General features: G+C 43.6%; 1 protein-coding gene across 3 annotated transcripts; it reads right to left on the reverse strand.

The window, feature by feature from the left end:
- Positions 1-6: 6 nt before the first annotated feature.
- On the reverse strand, positions 7-19,567 carry LOC140587554 (glutaminase kidney isoform, mitochondrial-like). Of its 3 annotated transcripts, XM_072708799.1 has the most exons (14): positions 18,798-19,565; positions 9,177-9,273; positions 8,698-8,819; positions 8,482-8,611; positions 8,293-8,372; positions 7,737-7,900; positions 7,012-7,070; positions 3,796-3,828; positions 3,643-3,701; positions 3,245-3,311; positions 2,821-2,871; positions 2,341-2,517; positions 2,098-2,229; positions 7-896 (listed from the first exon to the last, which is right to left on the reverse strand). In XM_072708799.1, the coding sequence occupies exons 1-14, from the start codon at positions 18,899-18,901 to the stop codon at positions 891-893; spliced, it is 1,281 nt and encodes a 426-aa protein (XP_072564900.1). In that variant the 5' UTR covers positions 18,902-19,565; the 3' UTR covers positions 7-890. The 3 variants fall into 3 exon arrangements, with proteins under 3 accessions (XP_072564900.1, XP_072564899.1, XP_072564901.1); XM_072708798.1 differs by having other exon boundaries at positions 7-2,229; positions 18,798-19,567; XM_072708800.1 differs by lacking the exon at positions 18,798-19,565 and adding an exon at positions 11,162-13,954 and having other exon boundaries at positions 7-2,229.
- Positions 19,568-20,000: the final 433 nt, after the last annotated feature.

The following is a 20,000-nucleotide window of genomic DNA, read 5'->3' on the forward strand; positions in this document are numbered from 1 at the left end:
CTGGCAAACAACAAGGCGGCGGTGTGTGTCTCTATGTAAACAAACGCTGGTGCTCCACAGTCGTCGTTCGAGAGAAGCTGTGCAACAACGACAAAGAACTTCTTGCTATCTCACTCCACCCCTTTTTTCTTCCGAGAGAATTCCCTCAACTCTTTTTTATTCGGGTTTATATTCAACCTAAGGCAAATGCAACTACAGCCACAGAACACATCAAGAAAACAATCGACAGGCTGGAACTCATATCCCCTGACTCCCCCAAATTTATCCTTGGAGACTTTAATCACTGCTCACCTGGAAAGTCTCTAAAAGGTTTTCAGCAGTACATCACCTACTCCACCGGTCAGGGGAAGACTTTGGACAAATGCTACGGATCTGTACCTGATGCATATAAAGCCTTTGCTCTTCCCCCACTTGGCACTGCTGATCACCACACTAGCAGAGGGGTTGATGATGCAAAACTATTAATCATGGACACCATACACAGGCACCTTGAACATCCTAACACCTCAGCTAGACTTCTGTTTGCTGACTTTTCATCAGCATTCAATACTATGCAGCCACATATCCTTGCAGAGAAACTATCCTCCCGCTTCCACCTGGATGACCAGCTAGTTCTGTGGATCCTAGATTTTTTAACCAACAGAATACAGAGAGTGCTGCTTAACAACATCTTCTCCGACCTCTCCTTCTCCTCCACTGGATCTCCTCAAGGCTGTGTCCTCTCACCTCTACTCTTCATCCTCTACACAGATGACTGCAGGTCTTCCCACCCTGACTGTTATCTGATCAAGTGTGCGGATGACACTGTTCTTCTGTGTCTCCCCTCTGGTCCTTGTCACCACCATAACGCAATGCTCCACAAGTTTGTGGAGTGGTGTGACCACGCCTCACTAGAGCTGAACGTGGAGAAGACAAAAGAGATGTTGGTGACCTTCTCCAACAAGCAGAGGGAACTGGCAGCTAGAGACACCAGCATAATCCATGGGAAGACTGTGGAGCTTGTGGAGGAGTACAGATACCTGGGCACTATCTTTGATAGTATGCTCAGGTTTGCCTCCAACACTGAGGAGATTTTAAGGAGATGCCAGCAATGGCAGTATCTCCTGAGGAAACTCAGCAGCTTTGGAGTCAGCAAGAACATATTGAGGACATTCTACTACTCCTTCATTGAGAGCGTCATAACATTCTCAATAACCTGCTGGTTCCACCACTATGCATGATAGAGACCGCCTGCAGAGGACAGTCAAGGTGTGCTCTAAAATAATTGGATCACCAATCAGAACTCTGTCCTCCTTCTGTGAGCTGCAAACACTGAGAACAGCACGCAGAATCCTACAGGACTCTTCACATGTTGCAGGATTGCAGGACTCAAAGGAGAAAAGCCACTTTTGTTCCAAGGGCTGTTCAACTTTTGAACTTGAAGCCACTATTACCCTCTGCCTCTATGCACTAAACCCCATAAAGGTATAGCACATTCTCATTCCGCACTACCTATTGACCTCCCCATTTTTGCACCTTATGTTAGTCTGTTAACTTAATTACTTGCAACTGCAATTTTGCACCTTATGTATATATTGAGAACCATTTTATTACTTATTTCTTTATTTTTATTATTATTATTATTTTATTCTGATTTTTTTGTTTTATTTATTTGTTCTATTTCTTTAATGTCTGGTTCTGTGTCTATGCAACACTGCTCTACGTGCCTCAAATTGCCCCTCGGAGACAAATAAAGTTTTTTGATTTGATTTGATTTGATTTGATATAACGGGGGGGGGGGGGCAGCTGCAAGGAAAGTCCCTTAATTGTTGCCTCCACCCATCCCAGTCAAACGTCACCTCTACACCCAGCAAAAGCATTTCTGTAGCATGTTTGAAGAATATCAGTTCAGAGACAGTATGCTGTGCCCTGTGCCCTCGATGGCTTCGTTGTATTACGAGGGTGGGACAGACGATGGGCTTTAAATACCACAGAAACAAAGAGAGAGTACTGAAGAGGCTACCAAATAATATGGCAATTATGGATAATTACACCACACTACCTAAACACCATTATCCCCCCCCCAAGAGCATGGCCTGTATGCTCCCTCCCACCTACCGTGCAGAATTGGATGCCCCGCACGCTATTGCCCAGCTTGTCCAGAGGGGGGGACCAACACATGATTCCCATGACATTGGGCACCACCAGGAGGATTCCCCCTGCCACACCAGATTTGGATGGCAGCCCCACCTGCAGCAGTCACACATGGTGAAGAGGCCTTGCTTATTTACCTAAAAACACAAAAACCAGCTGGGATGGTGAATGTGGCAGTACCAGACAATTCCACCAGGGGGGACTTACGTGGAAGGCAAACTGGCCAGAGAAGTCATACATGCCACAGGAGTGCATGAGGCTCAGTGTGTTGCGCACGGCCTCGGGGCTGAGCACACGCTCGCCCGTGATGGGACAGAAGCCACCATTGGCCAGTGTGGCAGCCATGACGCTGGCGCTTTCGCAGGTCACCTCGATGGAGCAGAGCTGTGTACAGCATAAAAAAAAAAAACAGAGCTTATTTACGGCTCTGGAATGGCACAGCCATGCATACAGAACGATAACCTTGCCATAGTGCAAAGGATTGGCACACTTCATACACACCAATACAATACTGCAGCGTGACAATACACATTGCACCCGGAACATTCTGGTGGCTGCAGGTTTGTATTAAATGTTAATCTTTTTTCAGTTCATATATAAATCTAACCTTCCCTCAGGCAGCACTGGCATTAGTAAATGAGGCCCGGTAGAGTGACCATAACCACGCTCTGCTCTGGAGTTGCTCACCTGGAAGTAGAAGTCCAGGATGGAGGTCATATCTGTGCCTTCTGGGAAACACTACAAAGAGAAAGAGGGGTAGACAGACAGACACATATTATGTAAGCTCCACATTCCAGAAACTTCCACCCAAAAACCTCAGGAGGTATGGGTGCCTGCAAGAGGGCCCAAATTTCCTACCAAAAGTACAACCTAAATTACCTACAGAAGTAGAAAGAGGAGCAAGTTCAACCACTGGGGACTGTTTTTAAAGGTAGAATGAATAAATCATGAGGTAGAGAATACAAATGAAAGCCTCAAAGCAGAGAGCCAGAGAGAGCTGCTCACTGTGACAAGAACCCAGCCCAATGACAGCTGGGCATCAGACTCATGACAAGCGGAAGTGAGGGACTGGGGTCCCAACCCCCGAGTTCTAAATCCCTTGGGTCCTTACCTTCTTCTCCTTCAGGTAGTAGCCGATGGCAAAGTTTCTGTCTCCAGATTCGCGCTCTGACTGGAATCTGGGTCAGACAGAGGCACACGCTGCAGGAGTCCCTCACACCAACACTGTATTCACATCATTCTGATTTACTTCATATTAATTACAGTCCCTGGGCCCAGGGATACAGACACCAGCACTCCGAGAAGGGCAATATTAATCTCAGCCACCAATACAACTAAAGAAAGTGTGTTACATGGTCAGTACTGTGGAATGACATCATATCTCCCATTAAGCTGATTGTTCAGCATTAGTGTGTTTCAAAACTACACAAACAGACCCTGTGTGCTGTGAGTGTATGTGGGACTAAGAAACACTGGCCCGTGGTGAGAAGCTTGCGGCTCGATGCTTACGTGGCATTGCTGAAGCCCACATACTCGTTTCCTGCCATTTTGTTCAAGAAGTTCATGACCTGCATGGCACCAGGACATTGGACTTAATACTGATCACAAGTTGAAATATCAAAATATCAAATATTTTACAAAATAAACGCCACGCTTACTTACATAGTCAAACTTCTCAGCATTACTTGCTCCTTGCTGGATGATAAGAGAAAACAATCAAATATCAATTAAAAACACACACACACACACACACACACACACACTATAAAAGACAGCTCACAATGAAATGTAGCTCTGACAGACTAAAAAGACGGATACAGTGGTACCTCAGAACTCAAACTTATTCCGTTCAGAACTCTGGTTAGAATCCTAAAAAGTTTGAGTTCTGATCGAATTTTCCACATAAGAAATAATGGAAAACCAATAAATTGGTTCCCGGCCCCAAAAAATTACACCTAAATATGTTGTTTTTTTTAGGATTTAAACACAAAATGAACAGGATAAAACAAGAAGAGCATATACTAAACACATCTAAGTACATTTATCAAAACAGTAATTTGTAAAGCAAGAAAATAAAAATAAATGTATCCAAACAATGTGCAAAGCCTACCAAAATGATATAAAGTACAGTGTATTACCTGATATTTTCAATAAAAAAAGCACTATCACCAACAAACGATGCTATCACAGCAAATTGAAGGCTGAGACTGAAGTGTTACCCTTTGTTTCCGCTGAGAGACGTGCCGCGTGACTCATTTCCCTGTGCGTACAAGTTATCTCAGGTCGGTGTTCACGGTTCAACTTCTGAGATTCAGATCAAGTTCTAGGTAATTTTTTTTCAAACTGGTTGGTTCGACTTTTAAGAAATTTGAGTTCTAATGAGTTTGAGTACTGAGGTACCACTGTAATCCCAAACACAATGTTCTCACACAGCGTGGTCTGAACCGTGACCTATTCTATTCCTGTATGATGGCTGTCTACAGACAAATAGTAAAGGTAAATGGTACACAGGGCCTGGAAGAAAGCAGAATAAGGGCAGGGTTTGTTAATGGTAAACAAAAGCATTAAAAGAGTCAACATAGCTTTCGCTCAAAATCCCAAAGACCACTATGCACTATATGAGTCCTTAGGGGGCAACACACTGCTAAATGAGTTCAGGAGTAAACAGGAGCAGATTAAGGCCACCCAGGGTAATCTCCATGGCCAATACATCAACGCCGATTATTGCAGAGCGAGCCGACAGCCCGGGACTGAAGCAGACAGGAAGAGGATGGGACGCGGGGCTGACAAGGTCATAGCTATACATATGTCCCTCTGTTATTAAGACTGGAAAAAGGAGGGGAAAATGAAGATCACTTATTACACAACTGAGGAAAATGATCAATGATCAGTGTTAGTGAAATAAATATGAGATAGATTCCAGTTGGTTTTTCCATTTAATCTTATTGTATCAATGTTATTGTTTAGAAAGCAGCCATAAAGTGACTTTAAAGGGTCAAGTTGGCCCAACTACTGATATGTGCTAAAAGTGAGCCAGCCAGCCAAACAGAGTGAGCACTAAATTGCTGCAAATCACTGTGTTGATTACTAGACACATCCCTGTATATAGAAAATGCAAGGTTTATTGACAGTAACTGACCCGGCTGGCTTGACTTTCAACTAGAGATGCACCGATACCGATATTCGGATCGGTATCGGCGCCGATCCAGACCTATTTGACGGATCGGGAATCGGCCATGCGTGACCGATCCACGTCCTATACTTACTTATTTAGTTTTTGGCAATCAATCGCACGACAGCTCTTTCCCATTTTACATGTGTGTTTTTGCGGAATTCAAATCGAACGCTATCACTGCCCCTAAGTCTTTTTTGCTACTCAGTGGGTGTGAGTACAGTGACTTCCGCCTGCTGTGAGGTCATGCGCATACCCTTCGCAGTACGAGGAGCGTAAGATAAGACGTGACGATCTGGGAGTATTTTAGGCTTTTAACAGAAATCGGAAGCACAGCGTTTTGCAATCTATGTAAAATAAGGTTTTGAGGTGGGAATAGCGTTTAATGGAAAATCCCATTTAACAAAGCGCACGCAACTGCGAGACAAAACAAAGCAATGGATGATTTGGGAGTCGCTAACTTAATTGGACTGTTTTGCGAACTCGTTGCTTGAGATACAAGAGGGGCTGCCATCGCAACAAAAGTGTAACTGCGCTGATGCCAATGGGAGAAAAACTGTTAAAATTTTAAGCATTCGCCACTTGTGTATATTTGCTTTGAAGATATTCATATTGAACTGCAAATGCCTCAAAAACGCTTAAAACAAATGAGGTGGAACAGTACGTTATGTATGTTTGTAGTAGCCTAATTAAATATTTTTTGTCATACATTTTTTCCATCTGTATTTACTAGCTTAAAAAAAATAATATGTAAAGTATAACAAAGTAAAAAGAGCTCTTGTATCGGAATCTGTATCGGTATCGGCAGTTGTGTATCGGAATCGGATCAGAACTGAAAACGTGGATCGCCCATCTCTACTTTCAACTGAAGCATGGTGGTGCTGTGCTAGTAAATCCCAGCATACAGGAAGTGATCAGATGACCAGTATGTGCCCTGACCCAAAAACAGGAAGTCACACTTCGCGACCTGACAGGCTGCTGCTGACTGCAGCCAGAGACGCACTGGCCAAGGGAAGAGGTCTCACACTTAACCGCATGGAGATGAAATGGACCTCCTTTTTTCATTAGAGAAGGAAAAATGGGAATGCAGAGCGAGGTCAGCGGGGAACCTGGAGTTTAGGCTAGAGTGTATGTGACGTACACTCAGACATGGGACACACCTGTCCTGAGGGGGATAGGACTTTATTCCTGTCGCTCCTACAATACACAATCAGAGGTAAATTCAGAGCCACTCCCTCCATCCTAAAAATGTGACAAGTAAACAAACAGTGCCTTAGACCGGGTCCTGTAGAGTGGCGGCATATGCAGGATGTGCCTGTTAAACCTCTGCCTGCAGTAATGCTTTGCCAGCAATTATCTGAATTTGGCAGGTCCTCGTAGACTGAAAAGCCTTGTGCGAGAGCATGCACACACGCGCACACACACACGCATAGATTAGGTATTTATGCATATTTGTAGAGACAATCTATTCATTTCTAGGGCCAAAACCCTAATCCCAACTATGACAACCTACCCAGCCCTATCCTTAACCATAAATAACCAAAGAAAATAGAAGACTTTCTGCATTTTTAGTTTTTTGATTGCACTCACAGATTTTTATGAAATTGAATTTCCTCTTGTGAGGACTGGAAACATAGCAGTTTTTTTCACATTGTTGGGACAGAGAAACACACACACAGAGCCAGGGGCAGCCTCTGGCCTCTCACCTTGATTAAGGACGTACACACGATGGCGCCAGCGTTCACCATGGGGTTATGGGGCTTGTCTGTGGGCAGAGAGACAAGGAGTTTGGAACCCAATGCGCATGGTCAGGTGACCCGTTAAGTGGATACTGAAATGGTCAGTAGGTCCTTGTAAAGGGCTTCCTCCTGGAACTCCTGGTCTATCAGCAAAAAGTGGCCATTTGTACACCTCCCATGGGGGGTGGGGTGGGGGCTACATCTGCCAGAAACAGCTGACATACTGAGGCCACCTGAGCCACAAACAAGGTGGCCGATTGTAAGGTGTTTTTTTGCTGCTAACAGGAGATTTTATTGTGAAAGAGCTGCATAGCTTACACTCACAGATGAGGGTCTGATTAAAGGTGCTCTAGAGTTATTACTTATTGCTCATAATCATGGAAACAGAACCAAACCAGTCAACTTGTTCTGGGTTCGACCCTATAGAGCAGTTTCCCTCTGGGACACAGTGGGGCCCTGTGTGGAGTGTGGCCATAGCACACTCATCAACCCAGACTCCTTCATTAAACTTTCATCTCGCTGCTACAGCAACAGAGCACCACAGAACGGCCCGACCGCCTTGGCCCAAATTCACGCTACAGTTTTGTTTCACAGATGAATCTGGGCCAAAATTTACACCCATCACATGTGTGTATGGAAGGTCCCACCATGTCAGCTTGCGTGGCGAGTTGTTGTGGAGACTGCCCCCTCACCATCCTCATTGAGAAACAGCTTGTTGAAGCGCAGGCCACTAGGCTCCTTGGCGATGAAGCGGTGAACGTATTCCGTGCCATGGTCGTGCACAGCAATGGCATACTTCAGCGGCTTCACGCATGACTGCAGGCAAAAGGGCACTTTGGTGTCACCCACTGTGTACCTGGGGGGGACGCACCAATGAGTCATTCAATAACAGGAAGCATAATGAAAACACACAGGGTAAGAGACTGATAAACCACAGCAGCAATAATTAGTGATGCATCGATAAGCAAATTTCTTGCTGATACCAATAGCCGATTGTTTTGAAAACCTATACCGATACAGATTGTTTGGGGGTTCTTACATTAGTTTAAAGGGTCACCCCACCCACCCAAACAAACAAAACAAACAAATATAAAGAATTTCACAGTCATGGAATATAACACGTTTACAACCACACTGCAGTACGGTTGTACCCAAAACAAGGGTTCAGCAGATAGTATCATTAGTCTGAATAGAGAGAGGGGTTTGTTTCAGTTGTTCCCCAGGGTACAGCAGCATCACACCCCCTACCTCTGACCATCAACTGTGCAGAGCGACACAGCCCACAGATCGGGGCTGAACTTAGCAAGCTGGGGAATGTAGTCCGCCACCTGTAGGGCACAGAAGGCATCTCCTCAAGGGTTTGGATTGTTCAAATACTCAGACGATGTGTGTTTTGTGGCCGTGGGCAGCCAGCAGCAAGGGGGTGCTGTGACCCACCTGTCCTCCGGACAGATTCTTGGCACTCTCGTAGAGCTTATCGATGTGCGACGTGAAGGACAGAAAGTCAGGGATGACAAACTTCTTGCGGAAAGCCTGGGTGAGCAGGACAATGTTGCTCTGAACACACCTGCGGAGGGACCACAGGTTTCTGAGGGGTGTCCACCACAACAAAGGCCTGCCACACAACTCACTTTTGGGGGAGCCCTCACTCACTTTTTGAAGAGGTGCCGGTCGAGCATGACGCCATCGGACGTGGATTTCAGGGAGACCTTCAGCATCTCCATACACTCCTTCAGCCGTGGATCTCCGGTCCGTAAACCCGTAGCCTTCAGGGCCTTGAAGGTACAGTTAAAAATTAAGCTTACAGTAGAGGGAAGAATTACAATTTATATGTGCTCCTTGGGATCTGAACCCACAACCTTTGAATTGTTAGCACAATGCTCTACTTATTGAGCTATAGAAGCAGATAAGTAGTGTGTGAGGCTGATTCCTTCAACAAAGCAAACTCCCCCAGATTAAAGCAGCAGACAGTGCAGGGTCCTGAAACCCACATAAAAATAAAAGAGGAGCATCAGTTAAGTTACAATAACATTTTCATGATGAGCAATGGGAGCTGTGGAATATGTACTGCTGGGAGGGGGGATTGTAAATAGTCTAGTAACTTCTGATTGACTCCCTAACCAGCTACTCACTGTGATGAATTTGTGGGCTGGGATCTTCTCCTGGCCCTCAGCAATGGTGTAGAAGAGCAGATCCTCCAGAGAGGGCAGGATGCCTGCTTTCCTTCTCCTGAGAGAACAACATCCTATGTTAAGGTGGAGGAATCAACACTCTGAAGATGTAAAATCCACAGAGACTGCAGGAGGAACAGATAGACTGTAGGGGGAGCAGTGGGAAGATGGATTCACACTGCCAGCTTCAAGGAGTGCATTTCAACATGGCTTCCGTTCAAATGACATTATTCTGGGACAGTTATGCAAGGTTCTGCCCTGTTCTTGGGCAGGTGGATTCTGGTCCTGGATTGCAGTCTGATATCATGTTCTGCCCCAACCTCTCAAGTTGCTATCCTATAAAATGAATGACTGCTGTATTTTGTGGTGAAACCATATGGAACATCAATCCTGTCAAGAAATGTACAGTGGTACCTCGGTTCTCGAACTAACTAGAACTCGAATTTCTTGAAAGTCGAACAAACCAGTTTGACCTAGAACTCGATCTGAATATCAGAAGTCGAACCGTGAATGCTGACCTAATATAAATTGTACGCGCCAGGAAATGAGTCATACTACAATGCAATTCTTACTTGAATGCCTTCTTCACAGACTGGACGGTTAACCAAATAAAGCAATGCAACTAACAATAAATAAACCACTAACTTACGTGTACTATTAAAGCATTTATGTCATTTATTTAAATTTTATTTTACCAGGTAAATTAACTGAAAACCAGTTCTCACTGCTTTACATGATATTCGGGAGAAATAGCAGATTACGCATCGGAACTGCCTGGGATACAAACGTCATGCGTGTAACTAAACTCTTCAACCAATAAGGGCAAAGGTGTGTCGTCACGGAGGCAGTTCCAGTTTCTGCAGCCGGGTGAGAGGTCGCAATGCATCTAACCGTAATGCATTGCGTCAGGATCAGAATGCGTTGCTTTAAGCCAGCGCTGTAAGCAAGTCGAACGCACCCAATGACCGGACTGGGGAAACAAACTGAAACACGGACAAAATACAGAGGACTAATGACAACAACCAGAAACAGCTGATCACATGGGGATCCCACACGAGGTTAACAAGGGGGCGTGGCACACGGAAGGAGCGGACAATCGGGGCAGGACAGGGGTAATGTTGGGATAAGATCTTTATCGTTTTGGAAGCCATTAAGAAAAAAATGCTCTTCTTGTTTATCCAGTTATTCTTTTCATTTTGTGTTTAAATGCTTAAAAAGAAAAAGAAATAAACATATTTAGGTGTAATTTGGGGGGGGGGGGGGGGGTGGGAACCAATTAATTGGTTTTCCATTATTTCTTATGGGAAAAATTCGATGAGAACTCGAACTTTTTAGGATTTGTTCTGGAGTCCGGAACGAATTAACTTCGAGAACCGAGGTACCACTGTATTTCATGATCAGGTAACCAAGTGTTAACAGGCATGCTGAAGGTAGCTGGTTGAAATGCAATCATTAGAATTAGCTGGGGGGTGTCAACAGTATTCATAGCTGTAGAACTTCTGAAAATCCCCTAGATAGATGCCATATGTGTTTTGATTTGAGTGTTGAAGCTCAGTTCATCAGAGTTAGACAAGACAGGGGACAGCACACACAACACAGAAATCCAGATAATGACCAAAAGACCTTGCCCATCATGACACAACGGGCAGACAGACCACTGCATGAAGCAAAGGAAAAGCATCTCACCACACACAGTGAAATCCCACACTCAATTGCAGTGAGGTGCCAGTATCAGATGTTCGCATTTAAAAACAAATATTAAAAGCAGGGTTGGATAAAGCAGATAGGTTTGACTGGTCCCACACAGAAAGCCAGGATCACAAATGTGGGTTATTCTGAAGGAATTACGGGAGAATTAAGATAGCAGGACAGTGATATTTGAAGGTTAGGATAGATCACAGTTGGGTACAAAGGCAATAGAGAGAGACATTTTAGAATTTACTTACATTTTTTAGAAAACCAAGCAGACAAACAAAAAGAAAGGCAAAAATTAGGTTTTAAATACAAATGTTTAAACAAAACATGATGTGGATAGACTCAAGCAGATGAAATCCAACATAATATTCCTCCAGGAAACACATCTATTAAAAGAGGACACTGGTAGAGTTACAAGAAGGTGGCCAGAACAGGTATAATCAGCATCCTTCACCACTCGTGCTAAAGGTGTCAAATCAATTCCATGTCAACTTAAAAAACAGTATGCTGATAATTATGGGAGATATTTAATTCTAAATGGTACAATACTATCCACCCAGCTCATTTTGATTTGCGTATACGCCCCTAACAAGGACAATCCAATTTTTTTTTTTAAATCTCTTCCTCTGCTTTTCCTCCTTTCCTGGTGAATTCATTATGGGTGGTGATTTTAACTATGTATTGGACCAGACAAAAGATCTATGCATGGGCATAGATCCAGGAAATGTCTATGTCCAGGAAAATTATAAAAAATGTCATGATTGACCTAAACTTAAAAGAGATTTGGAGACATCTTAATCCAAGTAAATTAGAGTACTTTTGCCAGTCGAGTACATATAAAATATACTCTAGAACAGGCTACTTTTTGATTTCCAAAACATTACCGTCTAAAATTGGAAAATGCTGGTACAGTAGTAGTCTGATCATACACCAGACTCCCTTACTTTGCAGACAAATTATTTAAACCCCTCTGCATTTAGATTTCACTTTCAAGCTACATGGCTGAAATCCCCGGAGTTTGTAGAATTCATGGGCAGGAAGATTGAAGAATTTTTTTACTTTTAATACCAATCAAACAGATGCACTAGTTAAATGGGAAGCATTGTAGCAATTCTGTGAAACAAAAACAACTCCCCACACTAAAACCTCAATTTAATGATTTAACCACAAACAAAATAGCCAACAGTTTAATGTGGTTAAAACAGTCCTACTATGACCAGGGAGAAAAGCCTGGGAAGCTATTAACATGGAGAATAAAACAAATACATACAGATAGAGCTATTAATTCAATTGTAAACAAGAATGGTTTAAGCCTGCTAGACCCACTTGAAATACACTACTCACAATAAGTTAGGGATATTGTGAGAGACTTAGTGGATGTCATACATATGGTGTTTGTTTCACTTCCGACATTTTTGGGATAGGGAGGCAATTGTATTGGGGTGATAGACACACGTCATTTTGTGTTTTCCATGTAATGGTCTCATTGTGTATAGATGTGCCTTAAATTGGGGCCAATACCAAATCACAACCCTTTTCAATGTGGCATCAATTTCAACATTCTGTGGGTATAAAAAGCTGGTATTGTCAGTAAGTCATTCCAAGTTCACCATTCAAACAACCATGAACACACAATGTCACTTAACGGACGAGCAGCGCCACCTGGGGTCAGTGGCAGGCAGTCAGATGTTGCTCGTGAACTTGGTGTGTCTCAAAGTGTCATCAGCAGACTTGCATCAAGACACAGAACTGCTGGCAGAGTTCATGACAGACCCAGGAGTGGAGCCCAACGAGTGACAGACCGCAACTATGACCAGTACCTAAGGACCTATGCACTCAGACATCGTCATGCAACTGCCACACAGCTGCAGGCCCGTTTACGAGATGCGAGGGGTACTAGGGTTTCCAGACAAACCATTCGCAACCGACTCCACCGCTTTGGCTTGAATGCCAGACGACCGTTGCAGGTGACTCCACTGACACCAAGACACCGCCGTGAACGTTTGCAGTGGGCACAAGACCATGTGACCTGGACAATGTAGCAGTGGTCTACTGTCCTGTTCACTGATGAGTGTCGGGTCACCTTGCACAGAAATGATTGTCGTCAGCGTTGCTGGAGAAGGCGAGGTGAGCGATACGCTGAGGTCAACATGGTCCCCAGGGTTTGCTTTGGTGGAGGAGGTGCAACAGTCTGGGCAGGCATCACCAGTTATTGTACATGGCTCAGTCACTGCACGTTCTTACCTCAGAGACATCATAGAACCCATCATCATCCCCCAATTCCGCCAGCACACCCCAAACTTTCTGTTCATGGATGATAATGCTCCACCACATCGTGGCAGAATTGTCACAGCTCGACTTCAGGAGGTTGGAGTGCCTCATATGGTATGGCCATCAATGTCCCCTGACCTGAACCCCATAGAGCACGTCTGGGACCAGTTGAAGCAGAGACTGGATGATCGTACCCCACCCCCACGTGACCTGGCAGAACTGCGTGTAGCACTTGTGGAAGAGTGGAACGCATTGCCTCAGAACAACATCATGAGGCTAGTGAGGAGCATGAGACATCGCTGTCAAGCTGTCATTGCGGCAAATGGTGGAAACACCCACTACTGACATTGTCAATTTTTGATATTTGGGGTTATCCCTGTTATTGTCTAAATTTTTGGGGTAATAAATATTAAACTAATGAAAATGGTGTTTCTTCTCATACATTATTAGTAATATCAAAGGGAACTTTTACTTATTTCATTAAAATTCAGAGCAAATAGGAAAAGCACTCATGTAAATAACAATATCCCTAACTTATTGTGAGTAGTGTAAGTAAGTAAGTAAGTGAATAAATAAATAAATATTATAAAGGCTTTATTAGTCTCAATATTTGGACTCTAATGAAACACATAATTATTTTCTAGATAAACTCCAGAAGTTGTCTCTTGAAAAAGTCTGAAGCAGTGCAGTGCATGAGTAGTGGGAAAGCCCCAGGACCCGATGGCCTGCCCATCGAAATCTATAAAACATTTCCTGAAAAGCTTCTACCAGACCTTCTTGAAGTGTTTAATGAATCTTTGGATAAAGGAATGCTACCTCCATCATTGAGATCTGCTGTAATCACACTCATCCTAAAGCCTAGCAAGCCCCCCACATAAATGTCATATCGACCTATATCTCTGTCATGTGATACAAAAATTCTTTGCAAAGCCCTAGCTAGGACGATTGAGATTTACGTCCCAAGGTTAATAACAAATGATCAAAATGGCCATGTGCCTGGCAGGCAGGCATTCCATAATATACGCAGAGTTATAAATGTATTATATACAAAAGAAGAGGCTTAAAGACCATGCAGTTTTGTCATGGGATGCTGAAAAAGCCTTTGAAGGAATTGAGTGGAGATATTTGTTTGAGGTACTTAAAAGATTCGGACTTGGAGAAGGATATCTTCGATGGCTCAAATTACTATATACTGAACCATTAGCAGAAATTGAAACAAACAATCAAGTCTCCAGAGCTATTCACCTCAGTCGAGGTACTTGACAGGGGTGCCCATTGTCGCCTTTGTTGGTTCCGTTTGCAATTGAACCTTTAGCTATGGCTATTCGGAATAGTTAGGATATAAAGGGCATAAAAATTGGGGAGAGAGAACATCGTATATCCTTATTTGCAGACAACATAGTTTTGTTTCTTGCAGGACCAAGAAACTATACCAGCATTAGAAAATATATTGAGGATTTTGGAGAGTTTTCTGGTTACAAAATCAACAAGAATAAAAGTTCACCATTCAAAATGATGATGTTAAACACAGAGGAGAGAGCCTCAACCTGAATACATACACAATTTGCTAATTCTCCCAAAGGTTTTATTTATCTGGGCATCAAAATATAATAAAAAAAACCCAATATAACTAACATTGTCTCCACCAACTAGGATCCACTACTTAATGAGATCATAGAGCTCTTTATGATAGGTCACATTAATATTAAGATGGTTGTTCTACCTAAATTCTTATACCTTTTTCAAACAATTCCACTCCCACTGCCAAATACCATTTTCTCCATCCTCAAAAAAATATTTGCCAAATTTTTAAATGTCCCCGACTACGTTTATCTCTTCTTTACCAGTCATATGATCGTGGAGGGTCAAAACTGCCAAACCTGAGATTATATTACTGGGCAACCCCAGGCTGCCATGTTGTACTTCTCCACAATAGATTCCTCAGGCTTGTGGAATCTATTGTGGGGGAATCATGGTTTGATATAGAAAAAAATTGAAATAGAACTTCCTTTGCAGTTATAACTTTATTCTTCGCCGACTAAAAGTCTTATAAAGCATACCAACAACCCCTTTCTTAGAAATACTATATCAGTCTGGCATGAAGCTCATGCTTTTTTAAGTGAACTCACATCTCTGTCTACCGTGTCACCAATCTGGGGAAATACTAGTTTTACCCCTGGAAGGAAGGATAAGGGATTTAAAAATTGGATGTATAAAGGTATAAGTAAACTGGGTGATATGTACAATAAAGGTGTGCTTATGTCTTTTTCACAACTAGTTATAAAATTTGCTCTTCCACAGAAATACTTTTTGAAATATTTACAAATAAGAAGTTTTATATATTCTCAAATTAAAATTTACTCTGAGCCCCCACTATCTACAATAGAGCAAGCTGCTCTAAAGCATATGAATGATAGAGGAAGTGTGTCTCTATTTTATAATGTGCTTCTAAACAAATCAAAAGAAAATTCCTTTAGGTATTTATCTGCATGGGAGACTGACCTTTCAACTGAAATTACTAAAGATGAAGCCTGTCTTCTAGCTCAAACCAATTCCATTAATACTAGATGCAAATTGCTTCAATACAAATGTGTTATGAGAACCTACATAACATCAGTCAAATTGCACAGATTTAGGCCCAATCCCATTTCTCCTCCCTTAACCCTACCACTAGATTTCGAGGGTCCTCCCTTCCGAAGTTGACTTCACAGGTCGTAGCCACAAGGGGTAGGGCTTTTAATCTTTACCTAGGAATCAGGACAGCACTCGCTTACGTCATCAGCAGTCGATCATTGCACATACGTTTCACACCTGCGACTTTGCATTTGTTTGTAACAATGCAGGCTCAATGTATGGCGTTGTCGACCGCGTGCACTTTAATCATCATACACCGCTTGATGAGTACTTGCAGAAGATGTCTGCGACGCCTGCTAACACTTGTGGATTTTTATGAGGTCGTTTAAAAACGACTCGTGTTTGTGTCAGCTAGAGTGCCTGGCTAAAGTGTTACCTGTCGCTTTGCCTGTGTCACAATGTTCATAATATAATGTACCTAATTTTCATTGCTTAATGTATTTGGCATACTATTTCCTTTTATAAATGTGACTTTCTGTGCATGTACACAGCGATTAACATACAAATTAGAATAAACATATTATTTTGGTGAACTGCTCTTCATTATGTGCCCTAAACTTTATGAGCTGCCTGGTTTGCTCGGGAGTCCCAGGAATAGTACAACATGCTTATAACACGGACAAGTCACTTTAACATTACAACATGATTATACCACTGATGTGTCCCTAGAATATTACAACATGATTATGACATTGTCGATTTGTGGATTAGCATTCCTTTGGCAATGGCACGCAGATATAAAATTAAGCATATAGCATGCAATAATTCTATAAAACATGCACACGTTTTGCATAAACGATGTGTTTATGTTGCATAAACAATATGTCAGGAACAATGTATTTTACATATTCCACGATGTAGAATAATGCACTTAGAAGACTATTGAATGAAACACAGAAAACAATCGGAGGTGAGTTTCCCAAAAGTGTTGTATCCAAAAAACTACATAAAAAGGACTTTGAATGCTCTCTCTCTGAATAAATACCTCTGACCTCTGACCCTGGCCCTGTGTTCCGGATAAAGCCTGCTGGTCACATCTAGCTCGAGCTCTTGCTCAAGCTTTGTCTTTCGCTATCGCTGTGTTGGGTTGCTGTTTCTGATTGACTTCTGATCTGTGTATGGCTGTTTTGGTTTCCTGGGGCCTCATGTATAAACGGTGCTTCCGCACGAAAATGTTGCGCACGCCCGTTTCCACGCTCACGTCGAGATGTATAAAAACTAAACTTGGCGTACCGCCACGCACATTCTCACGGCAACCCCAGACAAGGCGTACGCAAGTTTCTGCTCGATTTGGCAAAATGGAGGCACCTACTGGCAAAAGAGTGCTACTGCAGTTTCACTGTGTCAGACTCGCATTCATGCATGAAATACACCGAAATTATTTGGCCATCGGTCACCTGATCGTAATCAATCTGTGACAATAAAACGGTGCAGGGAAAGACAAAAAATATTCCAACCATGGCTGCTCTTGCATTGTTAGAGGACATTGCAAATGGAAGAGTCAGAATAGAGCTCGTATTCAGGGATCATATACTGATTTCCTGGCCCATGATGATGACTGGTTTCTAAGTCGATTCAGATTTCCAAGAGCAATCCTTTTGGAGCTGTGTGCTAAACTGGGGCCAGCATTACAAAAGCAGACGATGAGGAGTTGCGCTATAGGCTACCTGTTCCTTTACAAGTTCTGTCCACTTGCGGGTTCTTAGCCACAGGTGCTTTTCAGCGAGAACTTGCGGACTGATCGGGTATTTCTCAGTCAACACTGAGTCGCGCCATGCCGGTGTTGTATGGGACGGCAAAATCTGCTTGTCACCCAGATACATGGGCGTAATTTCCAGGGGGGTCATGACCACCTCCCCCTAATAATCATGTTTCACTTCCATCCCCCAATGTTCCAGCCAAAGTTACGCCCTTGCCCAGATATATAAAATTTCCTTACACTGTGGTTGAACAGGCAAATATTAAAGTGCAATTTGCAGCGATGTCCAGTTTTCCCAACGTAGACGAAGCTATCGACTGCGCGCACATTGCTATTAAGTCACCTTCAGAGAACGAATTTGCTTATGTAAATAGAAAGCACTTTCCCTCTATTAATGTACTCTATTAATGCATTGGGGGCACCTCTTGTACTGTTGTCTGTAAGAATAAACAAACAGAATAAACGAAAGTAACACCGCATCTGCGCCCTACGTGTTACTCATAAACATGCAAGTAATTCAAAGAAGTATGGTACAAGAAAAACTCACCCGCGATGACATCAGCGTCCCCCTCACCCGATAAAAGTGTGTCCCCAGTCATCGCAGCAACTAGTTGCTCAAAGGGTGTGAGACCGGGAATTCCGCTACCTCCGCCTGTGCTGTTAAGACTCTTACGGTGAGCGGCCGCTCGTTTTTTCACGTCGATTTTAATGTTCGACCACTTCTTTTTAATTTCGGCCACCGTGCGAATTTTGGAACCAACACTTTTAACTGACTCCGCCACGCTCTGCCACTCCGTCAACTTTCGTTTATTGCTTTTCCATATTTGAGTGCATTGCCATGACTTTGAACTGGCCTAGGCATCTTTGGTCTCTCCTGTTGCAATGCAAATTAGTGGGTAAGGCACAAGAAGTGTGTTCGGCCCTCGCATTAGAGCAGAGCCTAGATTATGACATAGTGAAGGCTACCGTCTTAAGGGCTTACGAACGTGTACCTGAGGCTTACCAGCAGTGTTTCCGGAAGCTTAATAAATCCACCAGCCAGACCCACGTAGAATTCGCCAGGGAAAAAACCACCCTGTTTGATAAATGGTGTACCGCCAGTGGTGTGTGTAACCTTGAACAGCTCAAGGAATTGATTTTGTTGGAAGAGTTTAAAAACTGTGTCCTTGATCGTGTGGTGGTATACTTAAATGAACAGAAGGTAGCTTCCTTGACCGAGGCTGCCACCTTCGCAGATGAGTTTGTGCTTATGCACAAAACTGTGTTTACTCCAACTCCGTTACCTCGAAAAGTTCAGCCTCGGCCGGTTACATCCTCCCCTGTGCCTGCTCTCCCCCCACCGCCTGTGGAGAAGCGTGAGTGCTTTTATTGTCATGAGGTGGGTCATCTTATTTCAGTATGCCCAGCCCTTAAACGAAAGGAAGCTCGTGGGGTACCTCGAAAGGTGCAGGTTGTAGCTGGTATAGACAGTGCTTCACCCCTATCTCAAGAAGTGGAGCCTGCCTTCCAGCCCTTTGTGTTCTCTGGTTCGGTTTTGCTCAGTGAGACTGATGTGCGACACCCTGTGACTATCCTGCGGGATACGGGTGCTGCCCAATCGTTTCTGATGGACGGCATCATCCCTCTTGATAATGCGTCGTATTGTGGTACCAGTGTCCTGGTACAAGGCATTGATTTGTGCATGACGGCTGTTCCTTTACACAATGTATTCCTAAATACTTCTCTGGTTTTGTACGGGTTGCGGTCCAGACTTGCCTACCCGTTCCGGGTATTTCATTTATCCTAGGGGATGACATCGCGGGGGAAAGAGTTGTTCCTCTGCCCGAAGTCATTCCCGAACCAATGCTTGGTACAGATGATGTTGCTGTGGAACATCCCAAGGTGTTTTCGGCTTGTGTGCTCACACGTGCCCAACGACAAACTAGCAGATATTGACCTGGCTGATACTTTTATGTCTGACTCCCCTCCAGCTACTTCTTCATTGTGCTCGCCCTGTTATCGATCCCCCTGAAGTTCCCTCCACGAGGGAAGCCCTGGTTAAGGCTCAGGGAGCTGATCTCTCCCTGGAGTCCTGTCGTGCCGCCGCTGTCGAGAAGACAGACGTGAAGAATCACCCCACTGCTTACTTCCTTCGTGATTAAGTGCTTATGCGTAAGTGGACCCCTCCGAATTTGCCTTTTGATTGGTCTTTGGTATATCAGGTAGTAGTCCCAGAGAAATATCGGGCATATGTATTGTCCCTCGCCCACGATCACCCATGTTCGGGTCATCTAGGAATTAAAAAGACGTTGTCCCGACTCCTAAGTCATTTCTTCTGGCCTGGAATGAATTCAGATACAAAGAGGTATTGTAAATCCTGTCATGTCTGTCAAGTAGTGGGCAAACCAAATCAGGTCATTGTTCCAGCCCCGTTACGGCCCATCCCTGCGATCGGTGAACCTTTTGAGCATGTACTTATAGACTGTGTCGGTCCTTTACCAAAAACT

This window comes from Paramormyrops kingsleyae, unplaced genomic scaffold (genome assembly GCF_048594095.1).
Source record: "Paramormyrops kingsleyae isolate MSU_618 unplaced genomic scaffold, PKINGS_0.4 ups342, whole genome shotgun sequence".
NCBI lineage: Eukaryota > Metazoa > Chordata > Actinopteri > Osteoglossiformes > Mormyridae > Paramormyrops > Paramormyrops kingsleyae.

Bases quoted from the DNA above. Each gene is read 5' to 3' on its own strand.
- LOC140587554 (XM_072708798.1), bottom strand. From the start codon at position 18,901: ATGACCCACCTCATGACAATAAAAGCACTCACGCTTCTCCACAGGCGG. The intron at 8,820-9,176 runs GTGAGTAGCTGG...TGTACCTTCAAG, and splicing joins CAGCCCACAAATTCATCACA to GCCCTGAAGGCTACGGGTTT. The intron at 3,829-7,011 runs GTGAGAGGCCAG...CTTATCATCCAG, and splicing joins TGTGTACGTCCTTAATCAAG to CAAGGAGCAAGTAATGCTGA.